This window comes from Mytilus trossulus, chromosome 14 (assembly GCF_036588685.1).
Source record: "Mytilus trossulus isolate FHL-02 chromosome 14, PNRI_Mtr1.1.1.hap1, whole genome shotgun sequence".
Classification (NCBI taxonomy): Eukaryota; Metazoa; Mollusca; class Bivalvia; order Mytilida; family Mytilidae; genus Mytilus; species Mytilus trossulus.
In genome coordinates, this window is record NC_086386.1 from 79,540,092 (window position 1) to 79,562,221 (window position 22,130).

At 30.9% G+C, this 22,130-nt stretch overlaps 1 protein-coding gene across 2 annotated transcripts; it reads left to right on the forward strand.

Annotated features, from left to right (window-relative positions):
• The first annotated feature begins 291 nt into the window (after positions 1 to 291).
• Positions 292 to 20,467, forward strand: LOC134695931 (sorting nexin-5-like). Of its 2 annotated transcripts, XM_063557424.1 has the most exons (15): positions 292 to 333; positions 2,257 to 2,336; positions 2,820 to 2,981; positions 5,033 to 5,134; positions 6,177 to 6,307; positions 7,007 to 7,082; positions 8,017 to 8,100; positions 12,419 to 12,493; positions 13,116 to 13,146; positions 14,070 to 14,154; positions 16,642 to 16,681; positions 17,703 to 17,789; positions 18,261 to 18,350; positions 18,864 to 18,929; positions 19,724 to 20,467. In XM_063557424.1, exons 2-15 carry the CDS (start codon positions 2,328 to 2,330, stop codon positions 19,859 to 19,861), a joined length of 1,176 nt encoding a protein of 391 aa, XP_063413494.1. In that variant the 5' UTR covers positions 292 to 333; positions 2,257 to 2,327; the 3' UTR covers positions 19,862 to 20,467. The 2 variants fall into 2 exon arrangements, with proteins under 2 accessions (XP_063413494.1, XP_063413493.1); XM_063557423.1 differs by lacking the exon at positions 2,257 to 2,336 and having other exon boundaries at positions 293 to 333.
• The last annotated feature ends 1,663 nt before the right edge of the window (positions 20,468 to 22,130 follow it).

Here is a 22,130-nt window from a genome sequence, read left to right on the forward strand (position 1 = left end):
GTCCCTTCAGGTCTTTTCATTTCTCCCTTCAGGTCCAACTTTTGGCATCAAAATTTAGTTTTTGATTTTAAAGAATTAAATTTTAATGAAATATGGCTATTAACAATTGATTAAATCCCAACTTGAAGAAATTCCATCCAATAATAAAAAAGTTGTTGCAATTTGAATAATTTTAGTCGTATACTTTCAGGTCTTTTCAGGTCCACTTTCAGGTCTTTAGTGTAACCCGGGGTATGTTGGTCGGATTTGTCAGACTTATTTTATAAATTATCGGAACATTTCGGTTGTCTACGTATGTCTTCTCTTAAATCGTCTGCAAGCGCCAAGATGAAGGTTTGGCTAAATGTTTCTCTTTTCTTATATGCGTTAATGAAGTGTTTAAACTGTTACTGAAATAGAAAACTGTTGTTATTTCAATTTTCTTCAGAACAGAGCATGAACATTTTAACATAGTAGTCATAGCAAGCTCCAGGTGTTCTTAACAGTTTTGACACGCCCCCAAAAAAATAATGTTTCCCTCATGAAACAGCATTTCATTCCATTTAGAACAGTGATTTTACGAGTCCTCCGCATTAAAATGATTTTGTTATGAAAACAACTGAGGTAGAACCTAAGAAGAGAATTAGAAGTTCCTTTATACTAAATATAGCTTATAAGTGCCTAAAACTTTAATAAAGTCCAAAGAGGAAGATAGATTCTGTGACATTATTTCCTTGTAACATGTCCGTTTGGGTCCAGATACACGTTTACACCCTTCATGTTCCCATCTCACAAGTTCACTCCTAAGGTCTGTTTACACCCTATACATTCACGCCCAATTTTCATTCCACACTCTATAGTCCCCGACCTGACGAAAGAAGCCGAGGTAGAGTGCGTTCTGATAACTAAGAGCTAGATGTTCACCGCTGCTACACAGTGCTCAGAATATACAGGCCTTGTGGATGGAACAATGTCATGCAACTACCTAATACACCTTATCGCTATTTGTCAGCCATTACTGGATATTACACAGGTTCCCGTAAAAATTTTGACGTCACAATACAAAAATTATCTGACGCCACAATGGAAAAGTCATTGTTGTATGCGTCAAAAGTTCAAGCAGCCGGGATAGCCACGATTAGTGATAAGGTGTATTGTCCTTTAAGTTGCCATAATCACACTTTATTTAGAAACAATGAAAAAAACACATATTTATAATAGCAATACACTATCATGATTAGAATTTAATCAAGACAAAATTAAAACACGTCATAATCTTCATCACTCTTTTTTATTATAAGATACAATGAAGAAGAAAAGACGATTACTAATTTAAGCATTTAATGTATACACTTGTATTGTCAAGGAATAGAAGTTCCTTCATAATATAAGTTCTAAATGAAAAATAAATTTCGGGAATATTACTTCCACAGGAAAAATATTACAGTAGATGTTCCTAACGGAATAAATAGTATAGAATATTTGTTCCATCAGGTACAGGTATTATGACATTGTTTATAATGAAGTTTCCACTGGAACTTCTGTTAGGTGGAAAAAATATACGTTGACAGTATATTACCAAAACATGATTTAGATTTTTTCAACACAAAAAAACGTCAGAATCTATTTATTTAAAAACAATGAAAAAAAATGTATAAATAGCATTAGCAATACACTTATCAAAACTTGATTACAAAATTAGTAAACACAAAACCAAGCAATGAAAATTAGGCGGGAACATGTAGGGTCCAGGAACTCCTATTGGTATTCGGAAGAAGGAGAAGAAACTAACAACCCCTTTTAAACCAATGCAATATTATACTTTTTGTTTCTACACTTACTGAAAGCAGTCATCTATATAAAAAAGAGAAACAAGAAACACTTATGAACAACATCAACAAGCAACAATTTTAAAAACCTCCAAATATAAGTTTCCTGGCTTAATTAGGACTTTGAACAGCGGTATGCTACTGTTGCCTTTATTTAGCCTATAATTTCGCTAGGACAGGCCGGTGCAAAATATTGCCCAACTAGAAACAAAAGTATAACATCACAGCATATAAATATTAAAGACACACTAAAAAATTAGGATATATACCAATTGAAATGTTAACTCAATCAAAAGACATGTTATCAAAAATAAGTGAACTTTACAGTAACACTGAATGAATAAAGTTGTAATCCTCCTAAAAAAGCTTTAAAATCTATTCCTATCTTACAAAAAAGTATGTTGTATGTTGAATGAGATGGGATTTTTTTCTTGCTTTATACTATCAGGTTGAATTTTGTCCATGCTTTACTGGTTGTATCTGACTCTAGGATAAAAGTGTCTGTCTGTAGGACTAAATATGAACAAAGTAAGCTTAATTTCTGTAAACCTACTTATTTTCCCAGGCAATTTATTTTCACGACTTGTAAAAAATATTTTGGATCTTTCCTTTTTAAACTAGTCTGACCATTAGTAAATTAGAAAAATCATGAAATAAGATAGCCGTGAAGTGTCAAAACAAGAAAGGGTGAAACACAAAATAAAGTATCTGCAAGTAAAAAACAGTTTGTTTACAGAAATTTTATGTAATATGGATTCATTAATATTCGTTGGATACCAATTTTTGTTTATTTCGTGGGAACAGGGGAACAACGAATTTAAATGTTCAACGAAATACAAATTTTCCAAAGGAATGCATGCAAACTTTTCCAAAACAACAAATTTAAATATTCTTGAATATGTGAGTTTTTCACAATCCACGAAAATTGGTACCCACGAAAATAAATGAATCCATAGTATACATGTATAATGATAATTCTAGAGCAGTTCAGATGTTACAATTTTTTTTCAGGAATCTGATCAGAATGGACATGAGGACTCGGATGGGGAAATTGATATTAGATCAAATAGTCCTGTTGTAAATTCTGGTCCATTTAAACACCTGTATGATGTTAAAGTACCTACTGCAGTTAAAGATGGAGATAACTTAAAGTTCACCATAACAGTTTGTGATGTAAGATTTAGGGAAGGACAAAATATTGTGCATTACTGTAAATTCTGAAATTGTAGCCAGTTTTTTTGTTAATATGTTCAATGCGACACTGTCAGTATCGCAATAATAAGTTTATTATTTTATATACCTGTAAGCAGATTTTCATGAAATCACTATAATAGATAATGATTTCATGGCTGAATGCAATAGTTTCTGAATTTACAGTATATTATATTATAGTAACATGAGATGAAGAGTTGTACATGTATATGATTGAGACAGCAAACCAACAATACAATTCACTAAAATGCATGCACATAATGCAGTACAAAATTTGAAATTAACAAAAAATTTAAAAAGATGTAAATAAATCAAAACAGAAATTTATAAAGAGATGTCATCAACATCAAATTTAAGAAATTATAAAGAAAACAACATTAAGATATATACATCATGTACTAACAAATTACAACCACTGAGATTATCCCTAACTTTTGAGAGATTAACTTGATCAAAGGTGAGAGTTAACTAGTTTTTCCAAGATGTCATATTATTCCAATGAGACAACTCTCTGTCCAAATCACAATTTACAAAAAGTGAAAAATTATTGGTCAAAGTACCACTGTCAATTTGGAGCTTTATAGATATAATAGCTATTCCGGTGACAAACTACTATAAAGGGTCCAATGATGACGAGACTAAAGTGCAAAACAATTTAAACAGGAAAAACATCAGTCTAATTATATATATATAAAAAAAACAAGAACCACTTATAAACCACATCAACAAACAACAACCACTGGACAATTATGCTTCTGACAGTGACTAATAGGTTTTCGAGGTTTAATTGATTACAACTTGCCCTATGAACAAGCCAGGTGTAATCCACCTGGTTTCCGCCTGTAAACTTGAAACTACGCCTGTAGATGGCCAGGAATTAGAATATTTATAAAATTACGCCTGGAACAAAAAATAATTCCAGGCGTGAAAAATTTATTTCATGTCATCAAATGTCAGAAATTGTATTTAAATAAAATTACACTTTGGTAGTGACCAGGAATTTTTTTCATTTTTTTTTTCATAGCAATATAAGGCATGAAATTCAGATACTGAGTTGCAAATTCGTAATTCATCTAAGTCTGAGGCATAATTTTGTACTTAAGTATTTTTGTCGAGCCTTCGACTTTAGTCGAAAAAGCGAGACTAAGCGATCCTACTTTCCGTCGGCGGCGGCGTCCACAAATATTCACTCTGTGGTTAAAGTTTTTGAAATTTTAATAACTTTCTTAAACTACACTGGATTTCTACCAAACTTGGACAGAAGCTTGTGTATGATCATAAAGATAGTATCCAGAAGAAAAGTTGTAAAAATAAAATTCCATTTTTTCCGTATTTTACTTATAAATGGACTTAGTTTTTTCTGCGGGGAAACATTACATTCACTCTGTGGTTAAAGTTTTTAGAATTTTAATAACTTTCTTAAACTATCCTTTGTTTGTACCAAACTTGGACAAAAGCTTGTTTATGATCATAAAATAGTATCCAGAAGTAAATTTTGTAAAAAAATAAATCCATTTTTTCCGTATTTTACTTTTAAATGGACTTAGTTTTTCTACAGAGAAACATTACATTTACTCTGTGGTTAAAGTTTTTAAAAATTTAATAACTTTCTTAACTAGCTGGGTTTGTACCAAACTTGGACAGAAGCTTATTCATGATCATAAGATAGTATCCAGAAGTAAATTTTGTTAAAAGATATTTTCATTTTTTCTGTATTTTACTTTTAAAGGGACTTAGATTTTCTTCCAGTTAACATTACATACAGTCTGCACTTTAAGTTTTCAAAACATTAATTAGATTCATTAACTATCCTACATTTTTACCAAACTTGGACTGATGCTTCTTACAATCAAAAGGAATGTTTTTATTGATTTTTTTCCTCCTATATGTTGAGCCTGCGATTTACAGCAAAAGTAGGCGAGACACTGGGTTCGGCGGAACCCTTACAAATTTTTATACACATCTGACATTATATTTTACTGATGATTGTATTATTAATGTTTATATATTAGCCAGACAATGATGAAGAACTTAGTACAGTTACCAGAATTTATGACGATATAGAATGGTTACAGCATTGTTTAATGACTCAGAACAGTGTATCAGGAATTATAGTATGTATCTTTAATAAATTAATAGACCTTATGTAAAATAAAGGACAGATCATACAAAGAATTGCATTAAATTATGATTTTCCTCTGTGAAGTTTCTTTAGAACTTCAAGTTCAATAGACCACTTTCGAGTTCAATGCATTTCCGTCAAAAACTCTGGTTTTAGTGAACATCATTCGTGCATTTAGGGCCATCGTCACTTCAGTTCCAATGTTGAGCAAGTGGTTGAGAAACTATAATGTTATAGTGCATGAATTGTTTGGAAAATTAATTGAAATGCTCATAATTGACAATCAGCACTGCTGTCTTTTGGGAATTGTAATTAAGTGCTTACAAAACAGATACTATTTGTAGTTTATCCTGCACAATGACGATAACTAAGACGCTTGATGAATGTTAATAGTGCAGGGATATAGGGATCCTTTCTATCTGGTAAATGATGTCATAAAGGCGTGTATAATTGACGAATTTTTTTCGGTGACGCCTGACGGATGAACTCAAAGTGTTCTATACATTTTTATCTGACATCACCTCATTTTATAATATAGGGCCTATATGTCTAGAGCGAACCCTGGGTATCATATCAGCATAATTGTATTCCTTATCATGTGGTCAAAGAGAGGCACAAGATTCCAGAGGGATATTCAAACTCATAATATAGATATATAGGAAAATGTGGTATGACTGTCAATTAGACAACTCTCCTATCCAAATAACAATTTATAAAAGTAAACCATTATAGATTAAGGTACATAAGACAAACTGACAACACCATGACAAAACACCAAATAGTTACAAAGAGATAAAGATTAAGTTTATAAAAGATTACATAGAAAACAAAAGACTTAGCAAAACTAATACATTCAAAACAAGAGGTGTATATTTTTTTATACCCCAACCTTAAAATAAAAAAGTAGGTCTGTACGTGGGTCCCAGAAATATTTTCATTTTCATAAAATTCAATCTGAAGGTTTTCTATTTATCATTTAATCTTTTGTATGAACTGAATAATCAACATATCACCTACTTTGCTATATATTTTAGGTACCACCTTTACCAAACAGACCAGAAACAGATGCTAAGGCAGCAGAATCTAAATCAAAGAAACAATTAGGCAGTGGAAGCAAGGTCATGGTTCAGGATGATTTTACTCGGGACTGTAGGAGTGCTGAAAAGTAAGTGTGATGTATCTTCTGCAGATTTATTTTAAGAAGTTGACAGGAAAATCATGAAAATAAAAATATATCAAGTTATAGTTTAAACATATTTATTTATAGTGGATTGGGAAACAAGTTTTGCAACTTATATTAATCCCTTTCCACTTTATGGTTGCCAGTGCGGCCTTGTAGGGGCATTAGCCTGTTCTTTTTGGAAGCAAAGGTGTCTTTAATGTGGAAGAGATATGGCTTTCTCTTAACACGTGTATAAGTCATTTACCGTCCTCTTCCAATGGACTAGTTATAGTACAGTTTGGTAGTGAAGGTCGTGTTTTATGACGATTTTACTAGGGACTGAAACTTTTCAGAAGTAGACAGGAAAATAAAACAATTATGAGGTTATAATATGAATGGCTTATTAAGTTTAAACATTTTATATACATTACATGATCTTAAATTTATAACATTCAGCAATATTATGATCTGTGACATCCTCTAGGATATATAGTATCACACTGAAATGACAAAGTATTTTGTATTGAACTATGTGGACTATGTTATATAATAAGAAGAGACCTTCATGAATCTCAATGCCCACACAAACCTAGAAAATAAACCATTAAAGACAACATTATTAGTAGCAGAAACTTGGTGTTTTATTTATGAAATAGATTTTTTATATAAAGTTTTTATATTAGAATTATTTTTATATTCCAGCTACTTTAAACTTGTTACTCATCATGAAGTGTTTGGAAAAGATGAAAATCTACGAAAATTTCTGTTAGAGAAAGAGGTGAGACTTTCTTTAATTTTTATATTACCCATAATGAACTGGTGCATGTTTCAGAGTTCAGTGTGACTAGTATACTAGTTGTTGGCATGACACAGGTTATGTTTTACTACTATATTTCATGATAGTGAACCCCTTACTAGAAGGATTGTGCCTGATATTCATACAATGAAGACTTAATCTTTGAACCAGTTTAATTAAGGTCTGGAGCAGGCATGTCAGTTAACTGCTAGTAGTCTGTTGTTATTTATGTATTTCATGTATTATTGTCAGTTTGTCTTGAACTGAGTTTTAATGTACGTATTGTTATGCGTTTGCTTTTCTACATTGGCTAGAGGTATATGGGGAGGGCTGGAGGGCTGAGATCTCATAAACATGTTTAACCCCTCCACATTTTTTCACATGTCCCAAGTCAGTAGCCTCTGGCCTTTGTTAGTCTTGTATTAATTTTAATTTTAGTTTCTTGGGTATAATTTTGAGTTTAGTATGACATCCATTATCACTGAACTAGTATATATATATTTGTTTAGGGGCAAGCTGAAGGACGCCTCTGGGATCGGGAGTTTCTCGCTACATGGAAGACCCATTGGTGACCTTCTGCTTTTGTATGTTCTATGGTCGGGTTGTTGTTTATTTGACACGTTTCCCATTTCCATTGTCAATTTTATTATTGTTTAGGTGCCAGCTGAAGCACACCTGCAGGTGTAGGATTTTCTTACTTTATTCAAGACCTATCTGTGACCTTGGGCTGTTTTCTGTTCTTTGGTTGGGTTGTTGTCTTTTATTTTATTGAAGATTAAGGGTGCTTCATTATGGGTACTGTTCAACATTCGTTGAAAATTAGATACATATTCTAATATGAAATATTGTTAAGTTAACAAACAGAAAAACAAAATTCACAGATTTGCATTTACTTCATTTATCATATATTTTATAGGCAGCAGTAAAAGCGAAAGTAAAGAGGGGATTCTTCAACAGAATGTCAAATATGGTAGATGAAGCCAGAAAGGGACAGCATAAGGTATGATTAATTATTTTACATTTTTATACCCCACTCAACCACGCAACGAGTTGTGAAGGGTATAATGTTTTTGACCCGTCTGTCCGTCAGTCAGTCCGTCCGTCAGTCTGTCCGTCCGTCCGTCAGTCCTGTTTCTTGTCATTTGCAACTGCAACAGTTTGTCATCGCAACTCCTCTCAAATCACTCAACAGAATTTCATGAAACCTTTTCAGTTAATAAGGACATACTATGTAGTTGTGCATATCGACGGGAAATTGCGATTCAAATTTTTTTCTAGGAGTTACGCCCCTTTGAACTTATTTACTTTAGTGTACTACTGCAACAGTTTGTCATCGCAACTCCTCTCAAACCACACAACAGAATTTCATGAAACTTTGTAGATAATAAGGACATACTACTTAGATGTGCATTTAGACAAGAAATTTTTATTCATTTTTAGCTCACCTGGCCCGAAGGGCCAAGTGAGCTTTTCTCATCACTTGGCGTCCGGCGTCCGGCGTCGTCCGTCGTCGTCCGTCGTCCTGCGTCCGTCGTCGTTAACTTTTACAAAAATCTTCTCCTCTGAAACTGCTGGGCCAAATTAATCCAAACTTGGCCATAATCATCATTGGGGTATCTAGTTTAAAAATTGTGTCCGGTGACCCCGCCAACCAACCAAGATGGCTGCCACGGCTAAAAATAGAACATAGGGGTAAAATGCAGTTTTTGGCTTATAACTCAAAAACCAAAGCATTTAGAGCAAATCTGACGTGGGGTAAAAATGTTCATCAGGTCAAGATCTAACGGCCCTGAAATTTTCAGATGAATCGGACAACCTGTTGTTGGGTTGCTGCCCCTGAATTGGTAATTTTAGGGAAATTTTGCTGTTTTTTGTTATTATCTTGAATATTATTATAGATAGAGATAAACTGTAAACAGCAATAATGTTCAGCAAAGTAAAATCTACAAATAAGTCAACATAACCAAAATGGTCAGTTGACCACTTTAGGAGTTATTGTCCTTTATAGTCAATTTTTAACCATTTTTCGTAAATCTTGGTAATCTTTTACAAAAATCTTCTCCTCTGAAACTACCAGGCCAAATTTAAACAAACTTGGCCACAATCATCATTGGGGTATCTAGTTTAAAAATTGTGTGGCGTGACCCGACCAACCAACAAAGATGGCCGCCATGGCTAAAAATAGAACATAGGGGTAAATGCAGTTTTTTGCTTATAACTCAAAAACCAAAGCATTTAGAGCAAATCTAACAGGGAGTAAAATTGTTAATCAGGTCAAGATCTATTTGCCATGAAATTTTCAGATGGATTGGACAAACTGCTGTTAGGTTGCTGCCCCTGAATTAGTCATTTTAAGGAAATTTTGCCGTTTTTAGCTCACCTGGCCCGAAGGGCCAAGTGAGCTTTTCCCATCACTTGGCGTCCGGCGTCCGTCGTCGTCGTCCGTCGTCGTCCGTCGTCGTTAGCTTTTAGAAAAATCTTCTCTTCTGAAACTACTGGGCCAAATTAAACCAAACTTGGCCACAATCATAATTGGAGTATCTAGTTTAAAAAATGTGTGGCGTGACCCGGTCAACAAACCAAGATGGCCGCCACTGCTAAAAATAGACCATAGGGGTAAAATGCAGTTTTTGGCTTATAACTCAAAAACCAAAGCATTTAGAGCAAATCTGACACGGGGTTTAATTGTTTATCAGGTCAAGATCTATCTGCCCTGAAATTTTCAGACGAATCAGACAACCCTTTGTTGGGTTGCTGCCCCTGAATTGGTAATTTTAAGGAAATTTTGCTGTTTTTGGTTATTATCTTGAATATTATTATAGATAGAGATAAACTGTAAACAGCAATAATGTTCATCAAAGTAAGATTAACAAATAAGTCAACATGACCGAAATGGTCAGTTGACCCCTTTAGGAGTTATTGCCCTTTATAGTCAATTTTTTACCATTTTTCGTAAATCTAAGTTATCTTTTACAAAAATCTTCTCCTCTGAAACTTTTGGGCCAAATTAATCCAAACTTGGCCACAATCATTATTGGGGTATCTAGTTTAAAAAATGTGTGGCGTGAATCGGTCAACCAACCAAGATGGCCGCCATGTCTAAAAATAGAACATAGGGGTAAAATGCAGTTTTTGGCTTATAACTCAAAAACCAAAACATTTAGAGCAAATCTGACAGGGGTTTAATTGTTTATCAGGTCAAGATCTATCTGCCCTGGTATTTTCAGACGAATCGGACAACCCTTTGTTGGGTTGCTGCCCCTGAATTGGTAATTTTAAGGAAATTTTGCTGTTTTTTGTAATTATCTTGAATATTATTATAGATAGAGATAAACTGTAAACATCAATAATGTTCAGCAAAGTAGGATTGACAAATAAGTCAACATAACCAAAATGGTCAATTGACCCCCTAAGGAGTAATTGTCCTTTATAGTCAATTTTTAACACTTTTCATAAAATTGGTAAATTTTTATTAACATTTTCCACTGAAACTACTGGGCCAAGTTCATTATAGATAGAGATAATTGTAAGCAGCAAGACAGTTTATTACAGTAAGATTTACAAACACATCACCATCACCAAAACACAATTTTGTCATGAATCCATCTGCTTCCTTTGTTTAATATTCACATAAACCAAGGTGAGCGACACAGGCTCTTAAGAGCCTCTAGTTTGTTATTATCTTGAATATTATTATAGATAGAGATAAACTGTAAAGGGAAACAATGTACAGCAAAGTAACACCTAAAAATAAGTCAACATGACCTAAATGGTCAATTGACCCCATAAGGAGTTATTGCCCTTTATAGTCAATTTTTAACAATTTTCATAAAATTTGTAAATTTTAACTAACATTTTCCACTGAAGCTCTTAGGCCAAGTTCAATATAGATAGAATGATTGTAAGCAGCAATAATGTTCAGTAAAGTAAGATATACAAACACATCACCATCACCAAAACACAATTTTGTCATGAATTCAAATGCGTCCTTTGTTTAATATTCACATAGACCAAGGTGAGCGACACAGGCTCTTTGGAGCCTCTAGTTTTTCTAGGAGTTACGCCGCTTTGAACTTATTTGCTTCAATGTACTTCTGTAACAGTTTGTCATCTCAACTCCTCTGAAACCACACAACAGAATTTCATGAAATTTTGTAGATAATAAGGACATACTATGCATGTAGATGTGCATATTGACAGGAAATTATTATTCAATATTTTTTCTTATACAATTTTTTTCCTTACACTTATTTAATTTCTCCAATGACAATGTGGGGACAAGGGGTATGTGAGCGTGCTCACTAAGGTTCTTTAATTTATTTATGAAATAATCTTATATAAAGATCCAGTGGTGGATCCAGAATTTTTCATAAGCGGGGGCCCGATTTCGTCACGCTTCAGTGATTCCCTATATAAGCAACCAAATTTTTTTCTCAAAAGGGGAAACCCCCCCCCCCTTAATCTGCCTCTGTAAAGATCTATATATTGTCATCAAATAAAATCACAATAAATATACTTTTAGCATAAATGCATTTATACACAAAACTAATGGAAATGAATGGCTTTGTCTAGTTTTTAATAAATTTTGTTTAATCAGAAACTGCAACAGACGTTTCTTTCCAACATTTCTAACAGAAACAGATATACCAAAAATGTCCAGCATACGATTAATAGCTTAAAAGCTTCTACTAAAATTATGACTTTATTTCATTTCAGATTAAGGGGAGATAATCACTGAAATTTACATTCTACAGAAAATCTTTCTTAAGATTCTCCACCTACTCTATTTGCAAAGGAAATGTTTAACATAATCACTACATTACAGTGTATGAAATATTTGAAATTTTAGTGACTAAATTCATTGGCATGTTGTTATTGTTCATCTGTCCTTCTGTCTGTTCATCTGTTTATCCATCTGTCCCCCTTCACGTTAAGTTTTTGGTCAAGGTTGTTTTGGTGAAGTTGAAGTCCAATCAACTTGAAACTAGGTGACATGTTCCCTATGATATGATCTTTCTAATTTTAATACCATATTAGAGTTTTTCCTCAATTTTCACTGTTCTCTGAACATAAAAAATGATAGTGCGGATGGGGCATCTGTGTACTAGTGACACATTCTTGTTAAATCAGCACTGGTGTTTTGATTCATTAAAGTTGTGTCCAACTATTTGAAGTTTAAATCAAATATTTTCTGAAAAACACCTTGATTTTGATTTTTTTATTAAATAGATTATCAACATTTAGTTAACCTTGTTTTTTGGTTTTTTGGATAATTCTAAAAATGTATAAATACCTATAAATTTTTAAACTGTTTTCAGGATGTTGATGATTTTTTTCAAAAACAAAGAGAATGGGCCGTCAATTATGGAAAGTATATGAAAGATGCATCACTGGTACGTAAACACATATCTCATACATATACAAAATACACATATACAAAATACACATGTACAAAATACACATGTAAATAAACATCACAGGTACATAGTATACATATCATAATACTACATCAAAGGTACAATATCCACACATATTATATATATCACATATGGTACAACCCTTTTAAATTTGTCACATTCTGCATAAATATATATATAGAAATATAAGATTAGAAAAGAACTGCCATGTTAAAGACAAAATGAGAATATTAGTTCATCAAATTTATCACTAAAAAGTTAAAGAGATAGGTAGCAAAAATAACACCCATCAAAGTTTAATAAAAGTGCCTTCTGACCGCTCAATACAATTAATTCTGGAACAGCCCTAACTACATTGAAACAGGGATGATTTTAAGGGTCCAAGGAATAATTGCTCTACCCTTGGCACTATAATTACATAACTTTATCCATGAGAGATTAAATTCTTGAAACCACAATAATGTTAACATAAAGATCTTAGATACTGTGTCCAGTTTATTATTTCTCCTGATTACTGAATGAATAGACTAAATATTTTAAGGCTTACTGAATGAATGGACTAAAAGATCAATAAGTTTTTCTTATCTTTTTTTTTCAGAATTTCAACAAAATGGTATATGCTCAGATGAGTAAGTTTTTTTAATTGTTATATTACAAATGTATCTGAAACATATATTTTATTTCATCATATACTTAGAACAAATAATATAATATGATTTTTACCGTATGATAATAGCATTAAGTTTAGCATTCCATATTTTTGCATAAAATTGGTGCTTAGGGGCCTGATATGAAAAGTTTATCAGATGCTTCGACTTTTATCACATGCCTTTCTGTAAGGTTATCGCATGGCGTTCCAGTGATACTAGGCAAATTCAGGAAAATACACCTCAATGGTACGTTTTCAGTGAAAAACATCACAAAGTTAAGGGTACAAAACCATTATTTGGAAAGTATTCTGTATTTCATATTGAATGTACTAAATTTGGGGTCTGACGTATAACATGTCATATTTCATATTACATGTATTTTGAGTAGCTCTTGGGCTGATATTGAACCTAGGGCTGATAATACATGCGATATAAAAATGCCATGTAATAATCTGATAGTATTATCCTACTTGACAACAGAATAGGCAGCAAGATAGTACGTGATAATTGCTGCTACTTAGCAGATATTAACAGAAATGTTCAATTTTTTTTGTTTCTTATTAGTCTATGAAAATTTTCATATGGAAATCAACAAAAATAATATATGTAGAAAAAGAAGATGTTGATTTGGTGAAAATAATAAAATGGATGTTTTCAGATATTTTTATACATAATTGTTTTAGTTTCCTGTAAATAACTCAGATAAAATGTGATTTAATAAACAGACAAAACAATAGATGATTAAAATAAAATTTAGTTTAAACAATATTTTATTTTTTCAAAAAGTGCACAAAATACAGTTATATAATATAAATACTGGGATTCTGAAACAAGAAAAACTTATATAAATCTGTCTCCCTTATTTTCTGCTATAACCTTAATATAATCAAAATGTTTTTCAGGACTAGCAAGTTGTTATACTCATTTAGGAACATGTTTGTCAGGAGGAACTATAGACAGAGATGAAACTTCAGTCAGGATTAACAAGTAGGTCACAGAAACCTGAATTGTGCATGTTTTTTTATATTTTAACACACTTCAGTTTATTTTGTGGAATTTTGTATCCATGGAAACATAAATATATATCTGTTTGTTGGCATTTGTATACTGAAAACCAACTTAAATTCCTGGGCAACTGATTTTTGGTGGTTTTTGCACATAGGAAAATAACGTGAATATGAATCATTGTGAAAATTTAAAATAAAATTGAGAATGAAAATGGGGAATGTGTCAAAGAGACAACAACTCGACCAAATAAAAATACAACAGCAAACTTGATCTTGCCTTATCTAACTACAACAAGTTAATTTGAAAATCATGAAATTGAATCGCTGTGAAGTAGGTTAGAAAGAGCTCAAGGCAAAATAAAGTATTTGCGAAAATAAGTTGGTTTACAGAAAATAGTTCCATCTCTCCACTTGGTGGTATATACTCAATTATTTGGAATAACACTCCTTTTTGAAATCCTAAATTTCGGCCTGGTACTGGATGAATATCAAAGACACTTAAGTGATGATGTTATCCTAGTCAAACATGTTAAAGGGGAGATAATCAAAACTTCATATATTATAAGGGGAGATTTAAAAAATTTATCAACTTCATAGAAAGGGGAGATAATTTAGATTTATTAAGGAAGTACACCACTAATTTATTGTCCCATTGCTTTCTATGTTAAATTCCTCCATTTCAAATAGGCACACCTCTTTCATTTTAAGTTCAAATACAATGGCAATCATTGCATGTCAAAGCAACACTTTATTGTGTCTTGTACTGAAAAAAATCAGCATACCTTTAATGGCATATAAGAAAGAACTGATTCCCGGAACTTCGGATGTACCAAAACAGGTACTTCAGATCTGACAAACAGACTAAATGTACCCTCTTTTTGAAATTTGGTGCAGTTTTTTTAATATTAAAAATTTTAAGTTGTTCTACAATGATCACCAGTCCTTCAGCTTTCATTTGATGCCAAAAATACCTAAATATTCTACATATTTTGAAATTTACACTCATGCGTAGGAACTATTTTGTGTTAAATATGTACTACTTTCTGGTATGTGCTTTCTGGCCGGGCCGGAATTAGTGGTGTTACACCTTAACTTCGTACAAAGTGGAGGTGATCAAAATCATTATCTGCATTTAAAGAGGAGATAATCAAAAATTGATTAACTTCATGTAAAGGGAAGATAATCAAAATCATTATCTGCATATAGAGGGGAGATAATCAAAATTTATCAACTTCATGTAAAGATATGATAATATAAATTTATTAACCTCATAATTATATGAGTGTTATTTCAGGGGAAGGGGTATCCTTCTATGAGTTCAACCACAGTTTGGTTATACAATTAAATGTATATGTTTCAATGGTTATTTTAAATTTTTTTGTGTGTTTCAGTTTATTTCATGTTTAATGTATGGAAGAATGTTCAGCATATTGAATTTGCACAGTTTATGCAATTAATATCTTCATATGAAAATTGAAAAAAAATAGAAAAAAAAAATGATTTAAAAATAAGGACTAAAATACCATACCAAAAAATGAATTTAAAATAAGGACTAAAATATCATACCAAAAAATGATTTTAAAATAAGGACTAAAATATCATACCAAAAAATCATATAAGTTTATTTTTATTTATCTACAGACCATTTCCACACTGATTTGGATTCAAGCATGCACACCTAAGAGAAACATTTCAATATTGGTCGATATAATGTTGTCTTTTTGTTTATTTTTTTCAACTAAAAGGCATTATTCAGAGGTTTCAACTAAAAGTTCTAAAACCAGAAATACACTGATTGCACATTGGATGCTGCTCATTTAAACTAATATTATTTACTTTCAAATTATTATTTATTTTAGTCGTAATCAGTAGTACTACATGTAGTAGGATTTACACTGTTTTTAACAATCTGCTGTAAAACATTTTGTCTAACTTTTTTTTTTAAATAATCTTGTTTTTTGTTCAGCCTCACAGAATGCACAAATTGTCAAATTTTCACTATTGTTATCAGTATTTATAGAATTTTACAATAAATGTGCATTGACAAAATATAACTCTTTAATTGAAATCAGGAAAAATAGTTACAAAATGCCTTATAGGTACAAAAATTAATGAAGAACAAATTTGAATTATTATTTTTTTTTTTTACATTTTCTTTACTTTGTTGGAAAAGATGAATCTGAAATTTGAATTTTCAACAAGGTGCAAAATTACTATAGGCTTTTGTATTTACTTTGGCAAAACCATGGAATAATTGCAAATATTCATGAATAATATTTTTCTCCCTCAATCTGACAACAAACATTGCACACTCAAGAATAAATGAATCCACAATTAGTCAGATAATCCAGTTCAGCATTAGTTATGTGTAACTTTGCTTGACAGTATTATGCAGAAAAAATAAAAAGCAATGCAATGCACAGTTATTGTAAATGTACAGTATTATAACTTTAGTTTTGTTCTTTAGATATCTTGGAAAACTTGGTGAAGGCATAGAAAATGCTAAGGTATAAACTATTTCTAAGAGCTCACACCCTCTGCTAGGCTTCATTGATAATGCAGTGAGTTTTATGTTCTGGAAACAGCAGTTTTAAACATTTATTTAGATAATATTGCATGGCCAGTTTATCATGAATAGCACATAAGTGTAGCTTAGAATAGATATGAATGTATCACTGCTAGTAGTATAGATACATATAGCCAAAATGTAGCACTAATGAAAAATTTGAGATTTTCATAGTTCCAGATTTTTATGCTCAATTTGCTAGCTTTATTTTACCATTGGCCTTCTTTAAGATCCTCTCATCTTTTATTCTTAATCTTTTGCCACTTTTTCTTCTACACACCATATAAAATACTGCTTAGCTGGAAGCTAGTTGACCAATTTATACCAAAACTGAACACAGAATAATTTGGATGGTTATTATATATGTAATGATAAAAAAAAATGCAATTTATTAGTTGTTTTTAGGAGGAAAATGTATTATTTTTCAACTAAGATGAATTTATCTTAATACAGTATTATTATACATCATTTGATATAAACAAAAAATCAAGCTATTGTCTCAGCATTTAACAAGAGCATAACTTACGGGACTGAGTCATGAGGGACCATTGGACTGTAACTATCCTATGCTTTTATAAGATTTTACTTGCTTTCAGTTTCACCCAAAGAACAACCATTTAAATGGAAGGTTTTAGACATGTGAATTAATTGATGATTTATTTATCTCAGATGAAGTGTTTTATTTTAGAATTTTATGTTTGACTCCTAAAATACCAAATATCAATTTTTATTTGGAAAAAGATCAAAAACATTGTTAATAACCAGAATTTTGTACTTTTTTTTTGTATTTTTTGTTTATCATGTTTATTGGTAATAATTTTTTTTTGTATTTTTTGTTTATCATGTTTATTAGTAATAATTTTTTTTTTCATAGGATTTGAATTTTTCAAAGTGACATACTTTTAAAATGTTTAGTTATTCTATTATTTTATTGATAGTTTTGTTTTATTTTATCTCTATAGCATGGTTTAGAAGTATTAAGTGCCAATGATGAAAAGACTGTTGCCTTTCAATTAGACCTGTTTGCCAGATACATGGATGCAGTAAAGGTAATTTAGGATCAAACACACTTTTTGACACCTGGTCCAGTATAGACTTTTGTCATCATTTGTTATCTGTTATTATAAATCTGAACATTTCACATTGTCATCCCGCAACAATTGGCACATGTTTGGTTGAAAATTTGTGTTTTACTGAAAAAAATTGACATTTTAAATATGTCTTTATCAAATTTTCCTAAAATATTTGCATCTATTTATTAAAAAAAATGTAATCTGGTTTAACTTAAAATTGAGAATGGAAATGGGGAATGTGTCAAAGCCACAACAACCCGACCATAGAGCAGACAACAACCAAATGCCACAAATGGGCTTCAATTGAGCAAGAAACTCTCTCACCCGGAGGTGTCCTTCAGCTGGCCCCTTAACAATATGTGTACTAGTACAGTGATAATGGACGTCATACTAAACTCTGAATTATACACATGATATAAAAGTAAAAATTAACATTTATTTCAACAGGAAATGTTGTTTAGAAGAACCTGTTTACTGGTGGAGTATGAAGATGCATGTAAAGCTTTAGAAAAGGCAAAACCTAACAAGAAACAGGCAGTAAGTGGGTTAAATTTTTATATATATCAATAGGTAAAACGAAAACATTCACATTTTATAGACTTTGAAGGAGGGGAGATATGAGGCCGAGGTGGTGTCATCTTGAATTCCTAAAAAAATTATTTATTCTCTACAGGAGCCTAAAAATGAAACATATATTCATTAGTCCTTGTAGGTGTGAATTTGTCAAAATATAGTTAAAGACCACATCCTGTTTTGTAAAAAGTCCTTTTGTCCTTTTATAATATTTCTGCTTTCATCTAATGTGAACCAACTTGTTTCTTATCATTTTTATCACCGTTTTGCACTGATTTAATTTCCTGATTTTCAAATTTGTACAATGTAGATGATTAAGGAAAGATCCAAGTTGTACATATTTTCTACGACTTATGATTGCGTTATTTTACTACTCTGCTAAAATAGGGTATTAAAATGCTCCTGAAAATGAGTTGGTTTACAGTATTAATTTCTTAAAGGAAATTCAGTAACTCTGTTTCATTCAATTTCTTAAAGGCAGAAGAAGCCAAAGAGAAAGCAGAAAAACTGTATGAAGAATGCACCATAAATGCCAGAAAAGAGGTAAATTTATACAAATCTGCAGTATTTTTTTTTTAGGATTGAATTTATTAATCCTAATCATTTGGATAAAATTAAAAATGGAAATGGGGAATGTGTCTTAGAGACAACAACCCGACCATAGATATTTGTTTGAGTCTGCAATACATTTCAGTTGATTTATGGTAAGCAAAATGTAAGGAGTAAAAAAGATGTATGTAGGTAGGCCTACAAATAAATTACTTTTAATCATCATTAGCAATATCAAATTTTATACACATATGACTGAAGAAAACACATCTTCCTGCTCATTATAAAAAAATAATGATGTGATATATATGCATTAAGCTTAAGACAACTATTCACCGAAAAAAAAATGCCATAAATGCCAGCTTCTGCTATAATAGGTTTATATGATTCCTTTTGATTGTAATCATTCATGTTTCTTTTGTTGGAGTGGGAATTTATAATAAAATCAACATGTTGTTTCTTTCAAAGTGAATGCAAAATTCAATACTATGAACAAATACTATGCATAAACATTTCTTCAGTGTCATAATTATTAAAAATTAAAGTAACAAAAATACTGAACTCCATGAAAATAAAAATGAAAATTGTAGAAAATGGTAAACCAAACCTAACCTTAAAGCTAGCCAGAAGACTCTCACTGGTATGACAGTTGCATTATTGATAACAGTATACATTAAAATATATGAACAGTACATGTTTGATTACATGCATGTATAAGAATTTTTTCTGTAGAACTGTGCTCTCATTATAATTTATGTTAACTAACATTTGAAAATTATCTTTTGCAGTTGAAGACATTCCTACGAAACAGGCTGATATCTTTTGAAGATTGTTTGTCAAAGTTTGCAGAATCCCAAATAAAGACGGCAAGAGATACATATACCTTACTTGTCAGATCACTAACAGAAATCAAACAAATGGATTAATGTCTTATTGCTACAAAAACTGTTATAAATAACTTATTTACGAACAAAAGGCCAAAGTTATACAACAATTATGAGGACTTGGAAGACACTGTAATTTTAGCTCAAACTTCAGTACAGAGCAGAAATCATAACATAAACAATATGTTGTTAGCTGTTTTACAACACATATATAGACTAAATGAAATTTATATTATTCCTAAAAAAAGATTAAGAATGTTTTCAGTCTGTTGTCAGCTGTTTTAAACTGAAATAGTTTTAATATCTTAAAATTGAAAATATCTTTGTAATTAATCATGCTACATTCAATTATGAAAAATGAATGTATACTTAGTACTTTGAAGTTGATTCTAAATTTCAAATGAATTAATTTATTTTAACATACTAGGTTGTTTTTGACAGTTTCAAATGGCACTTAATCTTTGTATTTCTAAATTAAGGATGTTCGCTATTCTGTTTAAAAATAACAAGCTTTTTAAATGGCTGTTATATAATATAAAGGGTTATAATTCTCTCTAGATTTTTCTTATATTTAACATTGGCACCTTTTTTGTTTCAAAATGTATGAAAAAATAACAAGGATTTTATGAGACTTTGAAATAAGTGTTTTTACACTTATGTAATAGAATCAAAATCTGTTTATTGCAATACATGGATAAAACCAGAGGATTTCGAAAATCTGGCAAAAATTTAAAAAATAGAGGAGCAAACATCCTTAAGACTTGTAAAAGAGTTAAGATATAACTTATTAACATTTGATTTTAATTTTGTAAATAAACATGAAAATATGGCATATTTTACACTAAAAGGTTGTACTTGTTAAAAAAAGGGGGAAGTGGGATGCTTGCCTATTGTGTTGCAAATAAAGCATTTGTGAAAAATATTTGAGTAAGGAATTTGAATATATACAATTTAATCTAAATTGACATTAGCTTATGCTTCAAAGCTATTTAATACTGAAGTAAATTTTCTGTTTTTGGTGATTAATTCTTAAATATTGTTTTATTTTATGAAAACATATTTAGTAGGAAGGAAACACCAAATGGGATTGTGATATGTATGATAGTTGTTAAAGTGGTGTAACATCACATTTTCTATACAACAAATGGAAGTTTTTTACAACATTTTCTATATGTTATCTAGGAATAAAATTGTATTTGACAGGTTATATATAATATTTATATTTTGTCACAATAAGCTATAGTAAATGAATAAAAAGCTATCCCTTTTAAAAGGCAAATTGCACCAGCTGAATTGAGGCATCTCAAATGGGTTTATACTATTGGTTGTTTATTTTTATATATTTTGATGAATAAATTAGTGCATATTTATATTAAATGTTATCAGAATGCTTTGTAGGTATTTAAAAGTACTAATTTTAGTGCAATTAATTCTAGTCATATTTTGTATACTCATTAAAGATACTCATTAAGCTTTAAATTAATTTAATATATTGTTAATATAATATTGATCAACTATTTGTTGAGAACAGATTTTTTTTTGATATAATAGTTATTTGTCTATATGGTGTCCATTTGATGTCATCTTAATTTACCTAAACATTGGACTCACAAACTCGACTTTAACAGTCACAATTCGAACAGAACATGACTTTAACAGTGCTTATTTGTTTTCAAGGTTCGTTAGAACCATTCCAACCCCCTGGCTACAGGTATATATGATCATATAGATTAAAGCAACATAAACACAAAGTTTTAACATGATGATAATATTTTTTCTACTGTAGCTGATTTGACAGGTTATATATACATAATTTTTTTCTTCTGTAAACTGAAACAACATTTTTCAATGTAAACAAAATTAAGGATTTTTTTAAGGTTGTATGTGCAATGTTCAACAAGAAATTAGACTAAGCTATTTGTTTTCAGTTAATGTAAGCTACTTGTACTATTGGATGCTCATTTCAATCTACTTGTTGACATAATTGTATATAAAAAGATTAGGTAAGAACTGCTTTATATCATGATTGTTTTCTCAAAATTATATTGAAATGATAAAAATTATTTTTACTTATTTCAAAATTTAAAATAAAGTAATTTCCATAATATTTTAGATTTGGACAATAAATAAAAGTGTATGAAAGAAGTGCAATTGATTTTTTTTTTAGATTTTTATACAGTAAGCATATAGAACAAAACAAGGCATTCTTCTTTGTAACCTAAATTTAGCAGAAAATATTCTGTGTTTAATTATTTACATAAAGTATCTGTTTCACGAGTGCATAAAGCATAACACATATTTTATTTCATAC